The sequence below is a fragment of the Alligator sinensis genome, unplaced genomic scaffold (assembly GCF_000455745.1).
Source record: "Alligator sinensis unplaced genomic scaffold, ASM45574v1 scaffold1146_1, whole genome shotgun sequence".
Taxonomy (NCBI): domain Eukaryota; kingdom Metazoa; phylum Chordata; order Crocodylia; family Alligatoridae; genus Alligator; species Alligator sinensis.
Window position 1 is genome coordinate 791,870 of NW_005842696.1, and position 16,545 is coordinate 808,414.

Below are 16,545 nucleotides of genomic sequence, written 5' to 3' on the forward strand. Positions count from 1 at the left end.
TACACCTGGGACTATTAAAAATATCATATAGACAAATGAGATTCTTTCAACTTCCTCAGCCTTAGAGGGGCGGGGGATATAGCTTTATGGTGTCTAACTTTAAAGAAAGATGGCTTGATGTCTTAGAAGTGCAATGAATGGCAACTTTTGCTTATTTTTTTTCTCCAGCCTGCAAAATTTTATGATGAACTGATATGTTAGTTTTATAGCACAAGTGTGGTAGTGTGTGTCAGGTCTGGCATGTAATCCACACAATCAATAGTAGTTCCTAAAAGATGAACATGTTTCGTACCTTCTTGAGTTTTTAATATGGTTTTACAGATCTGGGATGTGAGGACAAAAGCCAGCGTGCACACATTATCAGGACATACAAATGCAGTGGCAACAGTGAAGTGCCAAGCTGCAGAACCACAGATTATTACAGGTATGGTTGATGTTTACCAAACCAAGTGAATAAGAATCAAAATAAGATAATTTTGTATGTAGCTATTTATAACAATGTGTTTGTATCACTGTTTATCTTTGTCCTTTCTCCCAGTTCACTACCTTTTGTGTCTCATTTCTTGTCTTACGTTATATTAGTTAAGATCTAGGTTCAAACCAGGATCATCTCTTGCTGATTTAAACAAGATACAATATAGTTTATTCTAAATATTTATAATGTTGCTATATGCAGTTTAAAGTGAATGTGTTTTTACTTCCGGGATAACAGTATATTAGCAGACTGAAGATCTGGGTGAGGGATTAAAAATCTCTCTATATAGTTTTTGTTTGCAAGAGTTTTTAGGATGAAAGATGCTGTTATTTGTATTAAATTTTTATATATTATATTTAGTTATCTATACAGACTGATAGCATTGCTGGTTATGCTATATACCTTTGCTATCTTTTCTTCTTAATTACAGGAAGCCACGATACCACAATACGACTGTGGGATTTAGTGGCAGGAAAAACTCGTGTCACTTTAACAAATCACAAGAAATCTGTAAGAGCAGTTGTACTGCATCCAAGGCAGTAAGTTTTCTTTTTTCCTTGTTTCTGTCTTGACTTTTAACACATGGTGGTAGCAGCAAGTCCAACATTTGGTGTACTTTAGAGTAGCTTTCTTTTGAAGTGCTATTCTGTCTAATGAATTGAAGAGTACACATTGCTTTAGCGAGATAAAAATGTATACACAACAAGAGACGGTTGCAATTAATGACTGTTTCTTGGCTGCATTAACTGAGTTGGTATGAGCATTGTTGGGAGTACCAGTATACATAGGCTTCTCAAGCACTAGGATTTGATGACCATGATGGAAAGACCAGTGCCGTTACAACTCCCACAATTGCTAACAAGGGAACAAGTGAGTCTTTGTTAAAAGAAAGTTATGGTAGTGAACTTAAGCAAAACTTGCTTACCAGAAAAAAGGCCAAAGTAGAGAACAATTAATCTTGGGATACTAGAACTGTGCAACATTGCATAAGTTGTTGGAAAAAACTTGATCTTATTATGAAGAAAAAAAAAATGACCTTATAGGTAGCTCATTCTAAAAGTGCTTGCTTCTGCAGTTCTTGCACCTGGAAACATCTGATCCTAGTAGTAAACAGAGACTAACTGAGCTAACTAAACCACCAAAATGCAACTGGAATGACTGTTCCTATACTACTATAATACCAATATAGAAATAATGGCACACAATGTTATCATATATCTGTACTTGGAGTCCTGTTAATTTTAGTTTAATTACTGCAGAACTTCAGAATCTCTATGAAATGAAGTGGTTCCAGCCCAATTTGTGTCTGAGCATGTTACAAAACCACCTCTCTGTCATCTTTATAAATATATCCTTACCTTCTATACTCTGACTATTAAATAAGGGGACTGAACTTGCCTCTCAGCCCTATAAAAACACGTTTGCTGCCTATGTTTGTAAGTGTTCTGTGAGGGAGATGAATTAAATCATTTAAGGATCGTTAACTTGTTCAGACAAATTGGAGAACTAGTCAGCTACCAAAATCAAAGAGCTTGCTTGCTCTTGTGCTCTGTCTCCGTAATTGCATTTGATGTTACTACAGCTTTTGAAAATGCTTTCTTTGTCATTTTCTGGTAACGCCTCTCTACATACGTATTGCCAAAATCAAAATACAAGCCAGCTTTAAATTTTGGGCAGTGCAAAAGCTAGTGCTCATACTGAGAAGTAACTCTTTCTTCAGAACTTTTATATTCATCATATTATTAGTATTGAAATTATATCAGTAATTCATTTGAAATTAAATTATTGAAGTTATATTATTAGCAGTTAATTCAATTTATAGTATTTTAATTTATTATTGAAATTATGAGTATTGAAAAGACATTTGTATGTTAGGTAATCCATTTTGTGTAAAGAAAAAGATGCAATTAAACATGCATAATACAGGTGGCTTTACATATGTTTGCTGTTGAAAAAAATGATATAGTTGTTAAGTAAATTGGAGAATCACATTTTACTACTGGTATGTATAATTAGTAGCAGTAATACTGATGTGCTGCACTGAAACATGTTAAAGAGAAACAAGTGCAAAACTTTTTTTTTTAACTCTGGCTTACTTTACTATGCTAATCTTGTTCCAGTTACACGTTTGCATCTGGTTCTCCAGATAACATTAAACAGTGGAAATTCCCAGATGGAAACTTCATTCAAAACCTTTCTGGTCATAATGCTATTATCAACACACTGGCTGTGAATTCGGATGGAGTTTTGGTATCTGGAGGTAAAGTGAGATTTCTTTAGATTTTAATTTTTTTGTCACGGTGTCTGTTCGTTTGAGCCCAAGTCTGTGACCAAGGATGTCTCCGAGGAGCCTGGTAGCCTTCTTTTCCCCTCCACTGGCTGCTGTAGAGCAGTTGGTGTCACTCTGACCCTATTGCCTCTTTAACCTAGAGTAGCCATTGCCTCCCTAATGAATGGGATGGATTGGGAAAATCCGCATAATAGTGAATCCTCCTAGTTTACTTTATCACTGTTCCTCTCAGCTTGCTCCATTGTGGTGTATGGAGAGTGGGTATGCAACATATGTCTGCAAAGGGTACGTTCATTCATGTAAAGCCCTCCAATTTGATTGCCTCATTATATGCAATAGGAATGCACTGCTTTTTCTGCCTGGAAGCGCTTTCTATCGGTGTTCTCTGTTATGGTGATATCTGGTGTATAAATGTGTTGGGTATTATCTCCCCGTTTAGTAAATACAGGTAGAATTTACTTAATTTGGCTGGGTTTAGTATATTGAAGTCTGGCTTGACTAAATGTGTGTATGTACCTACAAAGAAATTAACAACGTTGTTCCTCTAACTGCATAAATTCCTAGTGCCTGCTGTTTATATGCATGGAATCCATCAACTTTTTCTGATGGTTTTACAAATGGTATCTGTTGGCTCTAGATTTATAACCCATATACCTTGTTCCGGGCAGACCCAAACCCTCAGACTAACCACGACTTCACCATTTGATAATAGGCAAATTTTATTGATATACAGGGATAGCATAAATAACTCCATTCTGTAGCTCATAGATTCATAGACATTAGGGCTGGAAGGGACCTCAGAAGCTCATTGAGTCCAGCCCCCTACCCCAGGGGCAGGAAGCCAGCAGGGATCATAGGATCCCAGCGACCAATCTGAGAGCTGTCACACAGGGAAGGTACATCTGGCTAGTATGAGAGCTTCACCCTGAGGTTCTTTCTTGAATGTCAGATGTCAGCAGCCTGGAGGTCGAAGGCCGAAGCCCACCCTCCCCTGATGGGGTGGTTAAGACGGGTGACCTGCCCTCCCCCTATGGGCTGGTGGTGTGCTCTCTGTCTATAGTGGCCTTGGGTTCCCCTCTTGGGTCCTCTCTGCTGCTCTGAAATTCCTCCTTTAGTATTCTTTCTGCCCTCTGACTCTTCATTCCTGGGCCTCATTGATTGGCTTCCCTGTGGACGTCATCTTGTCCATGTTCTGCCCTGTCAGTATATTCCTTTGTTCCAACAAACCCACCATATGCACACATCTTAATTTGGTTATTTACCAGGCCTCCTAATTCGGTCTGTTTTACCAAAACCAGAAATCTCTTGCCATTCCCCTGGACCATTGTTGTAATGCAGGGGTAGGCAATGTTTTTGGGCAGAGTGCCAAAAACACCCTCAACCTCAACTTGTAAGATATTGGCGTCCCGGGGCAGACAGTGGGGGTGCCATGAAGGGCCTGATCCTTGTTGCAGCAGCATAGCTGAGGCTCGCTTCCTGCTGTCTGCCCCAAGGCACACATGCCAAGCAAAACACCTTTGCATGCCATGCTCTGGCACACATGCTGGGGGCTGCCTACCCCTGTTCTAATGCATATCTACTTCACCTACAAGCCAATTCCCCAAAACAAACCTCTAAATACCACTTTCTAGCCATCAGTATCTATTTGTAAAATGCTGAATACTGCTTAACCCAATCTTTTAGCAGTTGATTTGCTGAACTTTGATTAACTCAAATTCATAGTGGCATTTTCCCATAATTTCACTTACTAGAATGCTGTAGTTCTGATTAAAGTAAGGACACTAAAATCATTGCTGATGTGGAAAAGCTATATGGTTGTACATATATACTCAGGCATGTGTGTGTGTGTGTGTGTGTGTGTGTGTGTGTAAGGGCAAATGGCTGTTGGAAAGGTAGCTTATGGAGGTCTCATCTGAATTCTCATATATCTTTTTGTAATGGAAGATGTGGTAGGGGATAGGATTTATATTAAAATAATGTATAATCTGAATAGACAAGACAGCTAAAGAGGTGGGAAAAGAAAACTCTATTTTTCTTTTACAGAAAGGAGAATTGAGCCCTAGAAAGATTCTCACTTTGATCAGGGTAATATATGTGAGAGACAAGACTTGTTAGTTTGAATAATATCTTTTATTGGATGAACTGTGTAATTGGGAAATGTTAAACAAGCTTTGTGCTCTGTTTAACTGATCTAGCAAAAGATATTACTTAAGTTCACAAATCTTAATTCTCTCACATTCCATCACAGCTACAGCAGCTCTGCAATGCCTATTGGCCCTGTGGACTGGATGAGTGGTGCAGGGCTGAATCAGGACCCTATGCACCCAGATCGGCCCTGCAAGCTCAATCTAGCATGCAGGCTCATGCTATCCATCTCAGGGGGCTCCTTGTAGTTCTGGAAAATTGGCAGTGGGGGAGCAGCAGTTAGCTGCCATCAGTCCCCCACTGCCACATTTTTGGATTCATAGGGAGCCCCATGGGCCAGTTGAGCACCCACTTGCTATGGGATCACACAGGAATTTGAAGGCAGAATAGAGAATTGAATATAGGTTGCTGAAGTCCCAGTCTACTCATTTAACCATAAGACTAATAGGCTTTTTGCTTTTTTCTGTAGTGTCAGCGTAGCCATAGGAAAGCAGATTGAAATTCTGTTGATACTCACAAGTGAGGGGTCAGGTTCTGCACTTGGTTTCCTTTAGGCAAGCATAGGCATGTAGTCAAAGAATGGGATTTGATCCATAGAATTGTGTGTGTTAATGCAGCTTGACTTCAAATTCTGGGATGAGTTCACAGAAATAGCCATAAAACAAAACACTGTTCATTTGTAAACTGAACACTTTTTTGTTCTGGAAGTCATTGAAAAATATCACTTTTCAGGAAAGAATTGCACTTTTATTTAATGTGTAAATGTTAATTAATGTGTCATGCATAATATAGTGTTCAGCATGAAGCTAAAGGTTTGGAGTCAAAATGCTTTGGGTAGGAACTGCTAAATCATGTTCTTTGTCAGCTTACACAGACTGTATGCTTTTAAGTACAAATAAGAGTGGGTTTTCTTATTTTTTAAATGCAGGTTATAGCTGCATTTGACAGCATAAGGATTCACGTGTATAGTGTGGGCAAGAGCTTGAAAAATGCTGGGTTCTTTTTGTATTTCATTCTAAATGATTTGGAAGTATAAGTCCTGCAAGGATATTTCAATGACATTTGTATTGGTATTAGTGTAAAAATTGGGTTGTTCTCATTTTGTAGGCAGCCTCCTTAAAATAGCTGAAGGTTGTGGGGAAAATTGTCCATTTCCCCAGAGCAAAACGTTATTCTATTTAGAAATATATTTTAAAGGCTTTTTTTTTTCTTTTTTTTTTTTTTTTTTTTTTTTTGAAACTAGGGCCTTATGAACATAGTTTATAGAGATTTTCAAAAAATCTGTAGCAACTTCAAAGGAGTTAGGGGTGAACTAAAATAAATTGAGATTTAAAGTCTCTACTTTAGAGGAGGCACTATCTAAAATGTCTGGGTTTTTTATCTGGCTGGCAGTTGGGGTTAGATTAAAGTTATCAAAGCTCTGCTTTGACTAGTTGACACCTTTATCAAAATTGAAAGTCTGTTTTGAGAGGGGTCCCGCTGAGCATCCTTCTTAGATGTGCAACCTTCTTTCACCTGTCAGTACTGTCTCCACACTTTTTAAGGTTATGCAAGGTCATTGTTTCTGTAGTGTCTCTGTTCAGAATTAAATGTAGACCTGTCATCCCATCAGTAATGCCATTAAGTAAGGAATTTGTGTTCAAGATTACAAGTTGCTGCGAGTACTTGTGATTCTGTGCATTATCTTTATAGCTGGTTTAAGAGCATTTCAGAGAGAGCTGCCACCAGCTTCCTTAGGCAGGAAGGGAACAAAGAAGCCAGCAGGAAATGGGACACCTCTTTGGAGGGCAGTAAACTATTCTAACAGAATGCTATGACTAACCAGTTCCAAATCAGCAAATTCCTTGTGCATTAGACAGGTGGTTGGAGAGCTGTTTTTTATAAAAAGGGTGACAGAAATGGATCAATTGAATTACCACTTGTATTTCTTTTTCAGCTGATAATGGCACTATGCATCTTTGGGACTGGAGAACTGGGTATAATTTCCAAAGAGTGCATGCAGCTGTACAGCCTGGATCTTTGGACAGTGAATCAGGAATATTTGCCTGTGCGTTTGACCAGTCAGAAAGCAGATTACTTACTGCTGAAGCTGATAAAACTATAAAAGTATACAGGGAAGATGATGCTGCGGTATGTTGACATGCCTTTTAATTGTACTTTTTAAAAATCTACAGTTTAACCAATTTCATTATAAATCGTGAAATGAACAGAAAAGAGTTCTATAGAACTCTTTTATTCTGTTAGGGTTGCAACATGTATATGAGAAGAGAATATCTTGAGTACATGTAACTTATAATACAGGATATAATTATAGGGGATGTGTGTATGTATAAAAACATGCATACATTGTGTATAATTTAATTTTTATAAATATTAATAAATAACATGGAAGCTGGCCCTTATCCTATATTATATATCCTCTTTTCTAATATATCTATATCTATCGATAGATAGATATAGTATGTGTACACATGTACATTATATAATACAGGGTAGTGGCTAGTTTCTGCACTAGTTTTCATGTTAACTACATTCAAGCAAGCCAGTCTAAAACCACCTATTTTTGTCCAAAGCTCTTTTGTGATGTAGTTTGAGAATTTTTATTACAAAGCATACAGTGAGACCTGTATAATGCAGATGTTGCATCTGCTTCCTTTCTATAATCGGTCTTTTCGAAGGTGACAATTTGAAAAGTACATCACACTGTGATCCTTGTACAACAGTTTAAAAGGTCAGAAGGTTGAAATATAGTGTAGGTAGCTTATTTTCAAAACACTACACTTTATAAACCTAGCCAGATTTACTTCATGGAATAGAACTCATCATTGTATAGCAATTTATAATAAGCAAGTATTTAAAGTATGGAATCTAATCACAATTGTGGTGAATTATTTAAGAGTGCTTCAAATATTGAATTATCCTTCCAGTATCTCTTGGAACAAGATAAGTGTATTTATTCCCCATTTTACAGAGGGGTCAGTGAGGTACAGAGATTAAAGAGCTTGCTTGAGATCACATGGGATGTAAGTGGCTAAACGAAGAGTAGAACTTGAGTCTCATGGCTGCCAGCCTTATACTTTTTATTTTTCTCCAAAAATTTTTTTCTTTAACTGCTAGTGACCACCCATGTTCTTGTTTTATAGCCTAAAATAATAGCAGGAGCAACAATGTCTAGCCCTTCAGACAGTGGCATGGGGAAACAGGAAATTCAAATGTATATTCTAATCAGTTAATCTATACATTCTAATTAAAGCAAAATATATTAAATTATCGAAGTATTGTTACATGTGTATAAGAAATAGCATATCCTGTGTAACAAACCTTTTAAGCAAAACTACAGCCTAATTTACAGTTAAAAATAGTTACTTCAATTTATTTTTCTCATGCTATTTTTTCAGACCGAAGAAACCCATCCTGTCAGCTGGAAACCAGAAATTATCAAGAGAAAGCGATTTTAATGAGGCAACATCTGTACAGTTACACTATAATTTTGTTTTTAGCTTTCCTGAGAGCATTCAGTCGCATCATGCTCCGTCTGGGATTGCAGAGCAGAACTCTGCTAAAGTCATTGCTTCTTCAGCTTGTTTTACAATAAATTTTGTTTCTCTTAGGTTTTTGTCCTTTTTTTTTTTTTTTGTATGATCCCAGGAAACCAGTTGCAGCTGTTAACTGTTTAGATTTGTCAAGCAGATGTAGTTCATGAAAAGGATAGATGTGCAGGTGGTTATTTTATTGTGCATTCATTGAGTGCAAGAGCTCTAAAAATACTATGTTAAGCCAGGCTTACTGAAAGACCCCTGTTTGACTTCAAGAACTAATTGCAAGTTTATTCATAGAGGTCATTCTGCATGACTTTTCTTGGAGAATGACACTTTAAACTTTGAAGCAGTATTGTTTACCATTTATTACTATTATGTTACTCTAAGTCGCTGAAAAATAAAGCTGTCAATGGAGAAGCAGGAGTATATAACATTAACTTGTTTTACATCATGAACCTAATAAGCTAGTGAGAATTGCCAGAGATTGTAGAAATCAGTGAAAATGACTTGAAAGATGCATTTTTTTTTCCCCCTGGAAAAGGTTTTAAGTAAAATTTGTGGTGTTGTATATGGAAATTTAATTTCTTTGTGGATCTTTTATATAGTGAATATTTTACAGTTACATTGAAGACCTACTGTCAAGATGTTCAGGATCAAATTGACATATCTTTTAATTGCATTTTGTCTTTTCAGTTATGAAAAGATAACATTGGTTATCTTACAAAGTATTTGTAAAGCTGTTTTTATTATGGCCATAAATCCTGAGTTTACATTTTATATCCCCTGAATTTTTCTTTGTCTACCACCACACTACTGAGTGTTTTGGGTTTTTTTTAATTTGAAAGACAACTTTGTATTCATGAAAGAGGATCAGTTAATAACTTTGGAGAGGAAAGTCTTTTATCTGTCTACAGAATGTATAAATGATAGGCAGTGTAAGCTTTAATTATAGCATCTTGTCTCTTTGTTCAGTCCTTTTCTGCAGTAATTTTACATGGGGGTGAGAGGGAGTATGGAGCATTAAACCTGACTTCTCAGACCATGGGTGCTCCACTAACACTGCTAACAGGGACTGGTTGTGATGGTGGGTTTCATATGAGACTTAGATGGTATATGGTTGCACACGCACACCCCCCCTTAAGAAATTTATTATAGTCATTAGATTTGTAATTGGGTAAGGAAAACTTTTAGTTTGTGCTAGCCTTGTACTACTAGTGAGAGAGGTGTCATATTCTGTTGCTAATGCCTAGAGCCCCCTATTTCTGTAAATTGTATCAGTTTTTTGGAAACTTGTAAGTCCATTTAAAATTGCAAGGATATAATTTAATGTCTTCTAAAATTTTTTATTTTCTATAAGAACATGGTTTCATATGCATCCTTTGAATACTGTTGCTCTAAAAATATACGTGATGGTGTTCTTTTAAAACACCATGAAGATGAAACAGCTGCAGTTTGCTTCAAGCCTGTTGTTTTTATTGTCAGATCTACAAAATCACAAGTATTGTAATAAACTTGTTTACTGCTGTTCATTTTTCACACATCACGGTTCATTACCTTCAGGTCAAGCTACTTCAGAATATGATAGCAAAAAAGTTGGAAAAGTGTTTTTGACACTTCCTCATGTTTCTTCTTCTTCAAAAAAGTATCTGTTTTTTAAATACATAACATTACCAGTGTAAAATTGTGGGATTAAACTGGTATGAAAATAAATGGGAATCTTACTTTTTGAAGAGGCATTTTCACCTTTAATCCTTTGAAACTATTTACCTTAAAACAGCGTTCTCAAATTCACCTGGGTGCCTAGGCTGGATCTGGACCCAGCAGCAGCAGGAGGGCAAGCGGTGGGTGAGTGGCAGTGGCACAGGCATCAACACAGCTGTCATTTGCGTCCTGTCTCCTTCCCATTCCCCTTCCCTCTGGTACCCCCCATGACGACACACATCCCTAAGCAGTGCTTTGTACTTGGAAGTTTGATGGTAGGCCCTGCCCCTAAATTTACAGTCAGTCCAGGAAGCTCATGAGCAGAGTGAAATGGCTACTCATGCTGGATCTGGCCCACAGGCCATATCTTTGACATCCCTCACTTAAAGAATCTTTTATGCACAAAGATATTGCACCCTTAAACATCACCTCCCACTCCCCATGCACACATTTGCCAGTAGCCTTTTGCCTGTGCTGTTGCACTTTTGTTGCTCTTGCTGGTAAATGCATCTATCAGAGCCTGCCTGGTGAAGACTGTGGAAATGGAATTAGGTAGTATATAAAACAGGATAGGGCATTTAATCACCAATAAATTCTTATTCTGATCCTAGAAATAGCTTGGTTTCTTGCAAAGTTTAACATCTGGTTTAAAAAAAAAAAAAAAAGATTCCATGCCACTTACATACATTACTTCCATATATGCCAATGATTCAAGAATTACATCTGTATTTTACTGCTGATCAAAATGATTGACAACAAGGGTATTAAGGTATTAAGTGTTGCAATACATCATATTTGAGTACATCTTATTCTGTAAATACTGCAGGTTGTGGATCTCTGAAGCAGCTGTCAGCCATTATAATCTCAGTTACAGAGGAAATTCATGTTTGTCCTGTATGTTGTATTTCTACAAATATATAAATATCACAAACTGTTTTGTATCCTGAAAATTTACAAAATGTTTGATATGTTACAGAATTTTCTAACTGGGTACAAAAGTTTAAACTAAGCAAAGCCTGCTTTTCTTTTCTTTTTGTAAAGAGAGAAGAAAAAGCAAAAAAGCCCCCTCTGTTCTAATCTCTTTAATCAGGTTACATGCATTTGGATTAGAGAGATGAAAACTAGAGGTCTGGGATTATAACTCTTGCATGCTCTTTTGTATTGGCTCCTTCCCCTGAAAGCTGCTATCATCCTGTTGGTATACTAGTCTTCAGAAGGTGATCAGATGGTCTTTTGCAGGGGCTGCAGTTTTTGAATGGAGTTCTGCAGCTGACCATGGGTGCAGTTCTTAGCACCAAAATCTTAGGAGCATGCTCTTGTCATGGCAGTGCAGGTAAATCATTCTGGTTTAATACACAAGTTGGGTTTGCAAGTTAAAGACGGCATATTCATTATTCGGAGATTTTTCATGTTGATTCTCTAGTGTCCCAGTGCTAAACTTAGGTCCTTTTGTTTTATTTACAACTGGACCTGCGTGTTAATTTTTTAACTGCAGTTTAATTTTTTCTATTAGTTTTTAATAACATCAATATCATTACACGTGTTCTAATTCATTTATAGTGCATCAATATTGTGGATTTACTTTTAAGCGTTCTCTAGTGCAAGACAATTCTGATGTAAATATATCTGATCCTTCCTTATAAATATATAGTGAACATTTTACACTTACATGCAAGTAAATCATAAAATAATGTGGCAAAGCAGAAGGATTGGGTCCATAATTTTGATATTGCTGTAAAGTATCATTATAATTCCTTTTGCTGCATCTTGGATTGGATTCTAATCTCATTATTACATGGTTGATTTACTACCATGTATCTTGTAAAATCAGATATTTCCTCCTGTATATATGATCAAATCCATCCCATTTTTGGTTTTGGTTTCGTTTCAGTTTTGTTTTATACTGTACATAGTAAAGACATGAGAGAGTGGTTTTGAATGTAACAATTTTGCAAACGCATAACTTGTAAGGGTGATAAATTGTAAAATCACACTTTGCTGTACAATAAATGTACAGTGTAAATTAGAGATGTCCTTTGACTGTGTGAAATTTGCACATAACCTGTAATTTGCCTAATTAAGATGCACAAAAATGAATCTTTGAGACTTTCTTTTTTGGTGAAGTTGTATGAGAAATAAACTTGCTATGCCTGACTTAAGTGACAATTTACTCGCCAATAAAATTTTAAATAGAGTGTGATTTCATGTAATCTTTTCTTTTAAGTTTGATTTATTATGAAGCAAGATAATTTTATAAAACAACACAAATGAGTTCAGTAAGTGAAAGCATTAATGTAAGCTACAGCAACTAAATGGGTAGGATAGTCTGATGCAGTGTTTCTCAACTAAAGTGCTGCTTTATAAAGCTTCATACCAGTAATTACTAATGTATTGCTGAAATGTACAATTAGCACAGTATGCAATTCATATATAAACAAATGTTTTATTTATATAAATTTATCTGAAACAATTGTTACTGTTGTATATTTATAATCAAAACAAAAGCAGCCTTATACATTTTGTTTTAGAGAAACAAATGCAGTTCAAAAAATGCTGCAAATGAAAGCATGCTTTTATTTAATGGCAATTTTCTTTCAAATGAGATTTGCAGACGTTGAGGACTAATTTCTTTCCTTCAGATGCAAACAAACCATTTTGTTAAAGGAGATTTGTCTAGTTTTTTCCATAGGTTTTAGAGTTGACAGGCAGGAAACTAAATGGCTTGTTGTTAGTGATTCAGAACATGCCTTCTTTGAGATATGGCATTGAACTGTTGATGATAGTGTCCAAGATTTATTGCTGTTTATCTTCAGGCAATCTTTATGTCTAGCAGACTTAGTTCATTGTGTAGTAGACATTTGTGCATTAGGCGACCTACCAAGATTAGTGGTGACTGGCACTTTTTACTGGTAACCTCATCAGTGAAATCAGATTTGCATTCACAGCTGGTGTTTGAGGTGCTGTGCTTTGGGCAATGTGTGTTGCCACTTCCTGTTCTGCAGTTGAGCTTAGAGCTTCAGGATCTGGGGTTATCAATGTGATTCCTTTTATGAACACTTTTTTTTTTTCCCCCCCTCCATATGTGTTCCATGGTGATGGAATGGAATATGGGGGGAGGGAGGCCAGCTTTTTGCCAGGTAGGCATGCCACAAATTAGCCCTGCATCCTCCTTAAACGCAACTTTGATCCCCTTCCCCAGCCCAACTTGTTGCTCTGCTTTCTGCTCCCTACCCAATATGCTGCTTTTCTGTCTGCCACTGTACTATTATCTTCCCAATTCTAATTCTACACACGTGCACGCACTACCTATGCCACTTGTGGCAGACATGTTGTAGGTTAGCCATCCTTGGAATAATGCATCTTCCTATGCTTGCTTTTAACCTCCCTTGTCCCCAGCCTTAGGTTGTTCAATAATGACATTATGTCTGCACTTAATGAGTTTCAGGTACCATTTGCAAATGAATAACATTAGAATAAGTGTGAAATCACTCTTGTATTGGAAAATATGCAAGGCTTTTTTGCAAAATGTCATAACAATTGAGAAGGCTTTTTGTTTCATAACTGGCAAGAATACTAGCAACTGCTATAAAGCAAAACCTGTTATATTTTCAAAGGTATTTTTGTAACACAGGCATGAAAAAAAGCGACAACTTCAGGATAAGGCCTCCATGTAGTTTCCAGACATAGGACCCAATTCTCCAAGCCTCCACCCCCAGCCCGCCGTCTGTGATACTCCCTTTGAAGTCTGACTTAACTGGGAACTTCATATCTGTAGGGAGTTGTGGGTGCCAAGCTTTGGTGTTAAATTTTTTTTTTTCCTCCCAGTACTAACTTGAAAAAATGTTAACTGCTGTTTTCTATCTTTAGTTTGAGCAGAGAGGTAGATTTCATAGACACTCAAGCTGGAAGGGACCCTGAAGGATCATCGAGTCCAGCCCCCTGCCCCAGGGGCAGGAAGTCAGCAGGGATCATAGAATCCCAGCAAGATAAACATCTAAACATGTCTTGAAGGCATTCAAAGTGGGTGCTTGAACCACCTCTGGCGGCAGTCTATTCCAAACCTTAGGGGCTCGGACAGTAAAGAAGTTCTTCCTTGTGTCCAGCTTGAATTGGTCGCAGCGGAGTTTGTGACCATTTGATCTTGTCATTCTTTGGGGCACTCTGGTGAACAGATGTTCCCCCAGATCCTGGTGAACACCCTGATAAACTCATAGGTTCACCAGATCACCCCTGAGCCTGTGGGTTTCCAGGCTGAAGAGTCCCATGGCTCTCAGCCTCTCATCATAAGGTCTGTTTTCCTGACCTCTGATCATGTGCGTGGCTTCCTCTGCAATCTCTCATCCTTTTTGAATTGTGGAGTCCAAAACTGGATGCAGTACTCCAGCTGCAGCCTCACCAAGACCAAGTACAACAGGAGAATGACGTCCCAGGATTTGCTTGAGACGCATCTATGGATAATTTACTGGCTGCAGCATCACATTGAAGTCTCATATTCATCTTGTGATCAATCATGACCCCCAAGTCCCTTTCATCTGTAGTGCTATAAGCATGCTGCAGGCTTTTCCTCCCAAGGTAGCTAGCAGTGTTCATCTGAAGTCAGCAGAAGGTAGGGCAGGGTGGCACCTTAGAGGCTAACTCATTCAGAAAGACGTACGCTTTTGTAGGTGACAGTTTACGTCATGAGACGCTATGAACGTGTTACTCTAAGATGCACCCTACGCTCCCAATCTTCAGCATATGACACTTAACTACAACCAATCAACCAAGAATTCAGTGGCATTTTAGTTTCCCTAAGATGTATTTATGCATGTGTTGCATTTTATTTTTGCATAGCTTTCCCGTGGATTCCAGGTGTATTTTTTGCCTCTTTCTACCTTTTTGAGATGATGTAATTCATTCTTTTGGTACTTTTTTCTTTTAAATCATAACTCCTCTCATAGGAGGCTTTATTTGGCTTTAATTTTCCTTGGAACAACCTTTTCTTATGACAAGTGGGTTTTTTATGTAATGGAGTGCAAAGCTGAATTACATTTCCCAGTTGTAGATAAATCGAGCCTGGATTAATTGGGTCTGTCTGTCATCTGCAAATCAGATCTCAGCAGTTCAGGCAATAATTCAGCTAATATTGGTAGTAAAGGTTGAAATCACTTTGACAAGGAGAAAGTGAGTTAAAATGGAAGATGTGACCTAGTCAAATGGGAGGATTGGGCCAAAAGGAATCTTATGAGGGTCAACAAGGACAAGTGCAAAGTCCTGCACTTGGGACGGAACAATCCCATGCACTGGTACAGCCTGGGGGCTGTCTGGATGGGCAGAAAGGGGTTTGGAGTACAACATGTTTGCTGAGGAGTAATTATCCTGGATTTTATTCTGCAGGAAATTTACCCTGTGCTAGGGAGCAGACACAAAACCAGCTCTCCCAAGTTGGCTGCCCAAAGTAGGCACTATTTGAGTTCCTGGCCAACAGGTGGCAGGAAGCCAGTTTGCATTGAGCAAATAGCTACCCGGGCATGAAATAATATACTGGTAGGTAGATAGTGGTACACGAAGTAATTTTCTACAGAGTAAATTTACTTTAAGTAACAGCTTTCTTCTGGTCCACTTTTCTCTAGGAGCGCTTCAGGATACCCTGTGGAACAAATGCCTGTTATGTGTCTATATTTTCAGATGGAATAAAAGCCCTGGGCAGAGGTACTCGCTGTTGAACCATCCATTGATTGGTTATATCTGCTGTTTCTGCTTTGGTCTTTCTGGAAGAAAAATGTGGGCTTTTTGGATTTGATCTTCATTACAGGCCTGTTCATGTTCTGGCTGACAATCCAATGAATAAGCAGTGGTGAGAAGGCTGTTTTCTTAGTTGGCAGATATTCTAACAACTGCTATAAAGCAAAATCTGTTATATTCCCAAAGGTATTTTCTAATAAAGGCATGAAGAAAGTGACTACTTCGGGTGTTAATAAGGCTTCCATGCAGTTTCCAGACATAGCGTCCAATCCTTCAAACCTATCTGCCTTGTATGTCCTCCTCACCCCCCAACCACCCTACAAAACTCCCTTTGAAGTCTGTGACTTAACTGGAAGCCTCGTAACTGAAGGTGATTGCAGGCTCAAGGCTTTGGTGTTTGGACATAGAACTTAGTCCAGAGAACAACTGGATTTCATGGTATGAAACAGGAAATATTTCAGTTGTCAAAGAAAATAGGAAGGTAGGTTAAGAAGAGAAAAAGGGAAAACTAAATTTTAGAGAGACTGGCTTTGAGGTGGTTCCTTGGCATCCAAGTGAAAATGTATGAGTGTAATCTAGAGGGATGCGTCTGCGGGTACACACATGGGGTCTACCCGGGGGCAGACCTAGAAGACACAGTGATGCGGTCACCCTCCTCCCTCCTTCCCCCC

General features: G+C 38.0%; 1 protein-coding gene across 1 annotated transcript in view; it reads left to right on the forward strand.

The window, feature by feature from the left end:
• The window catches only part of PLRG1 (pleiotropic regulator 1), a 24,615-nt gene extending 12,270 nt beyond the window's left edge, over nt 1-12,345 (forward strand). Inside the window, exons 11-15 of the mRNA XM_006034058.3 lie at nt 322-424; nt 906-1,014; nt 2,596-2,735; nt 6,847-7,040; nt 8,309-12,345. Coding sequence (XP_006034120.1) covers nt 322-424; nt 906-1,014; nt 2,596-2,735; nt 6,847-7,040; nt 8,309-8,368 — 606 coding nt within the window. The 3' untranslated portion in view covers nt 8,369-12,345. The remainder of the gene's footprint in view (nt 1-321; nt 425-905; nt 1,015-2,595; nt 2,736-6,846; nt 7,041-8,308) is intronic.
• Nucleotides 12,346-16,545: the final 4,200 nt, after the last annotated feature.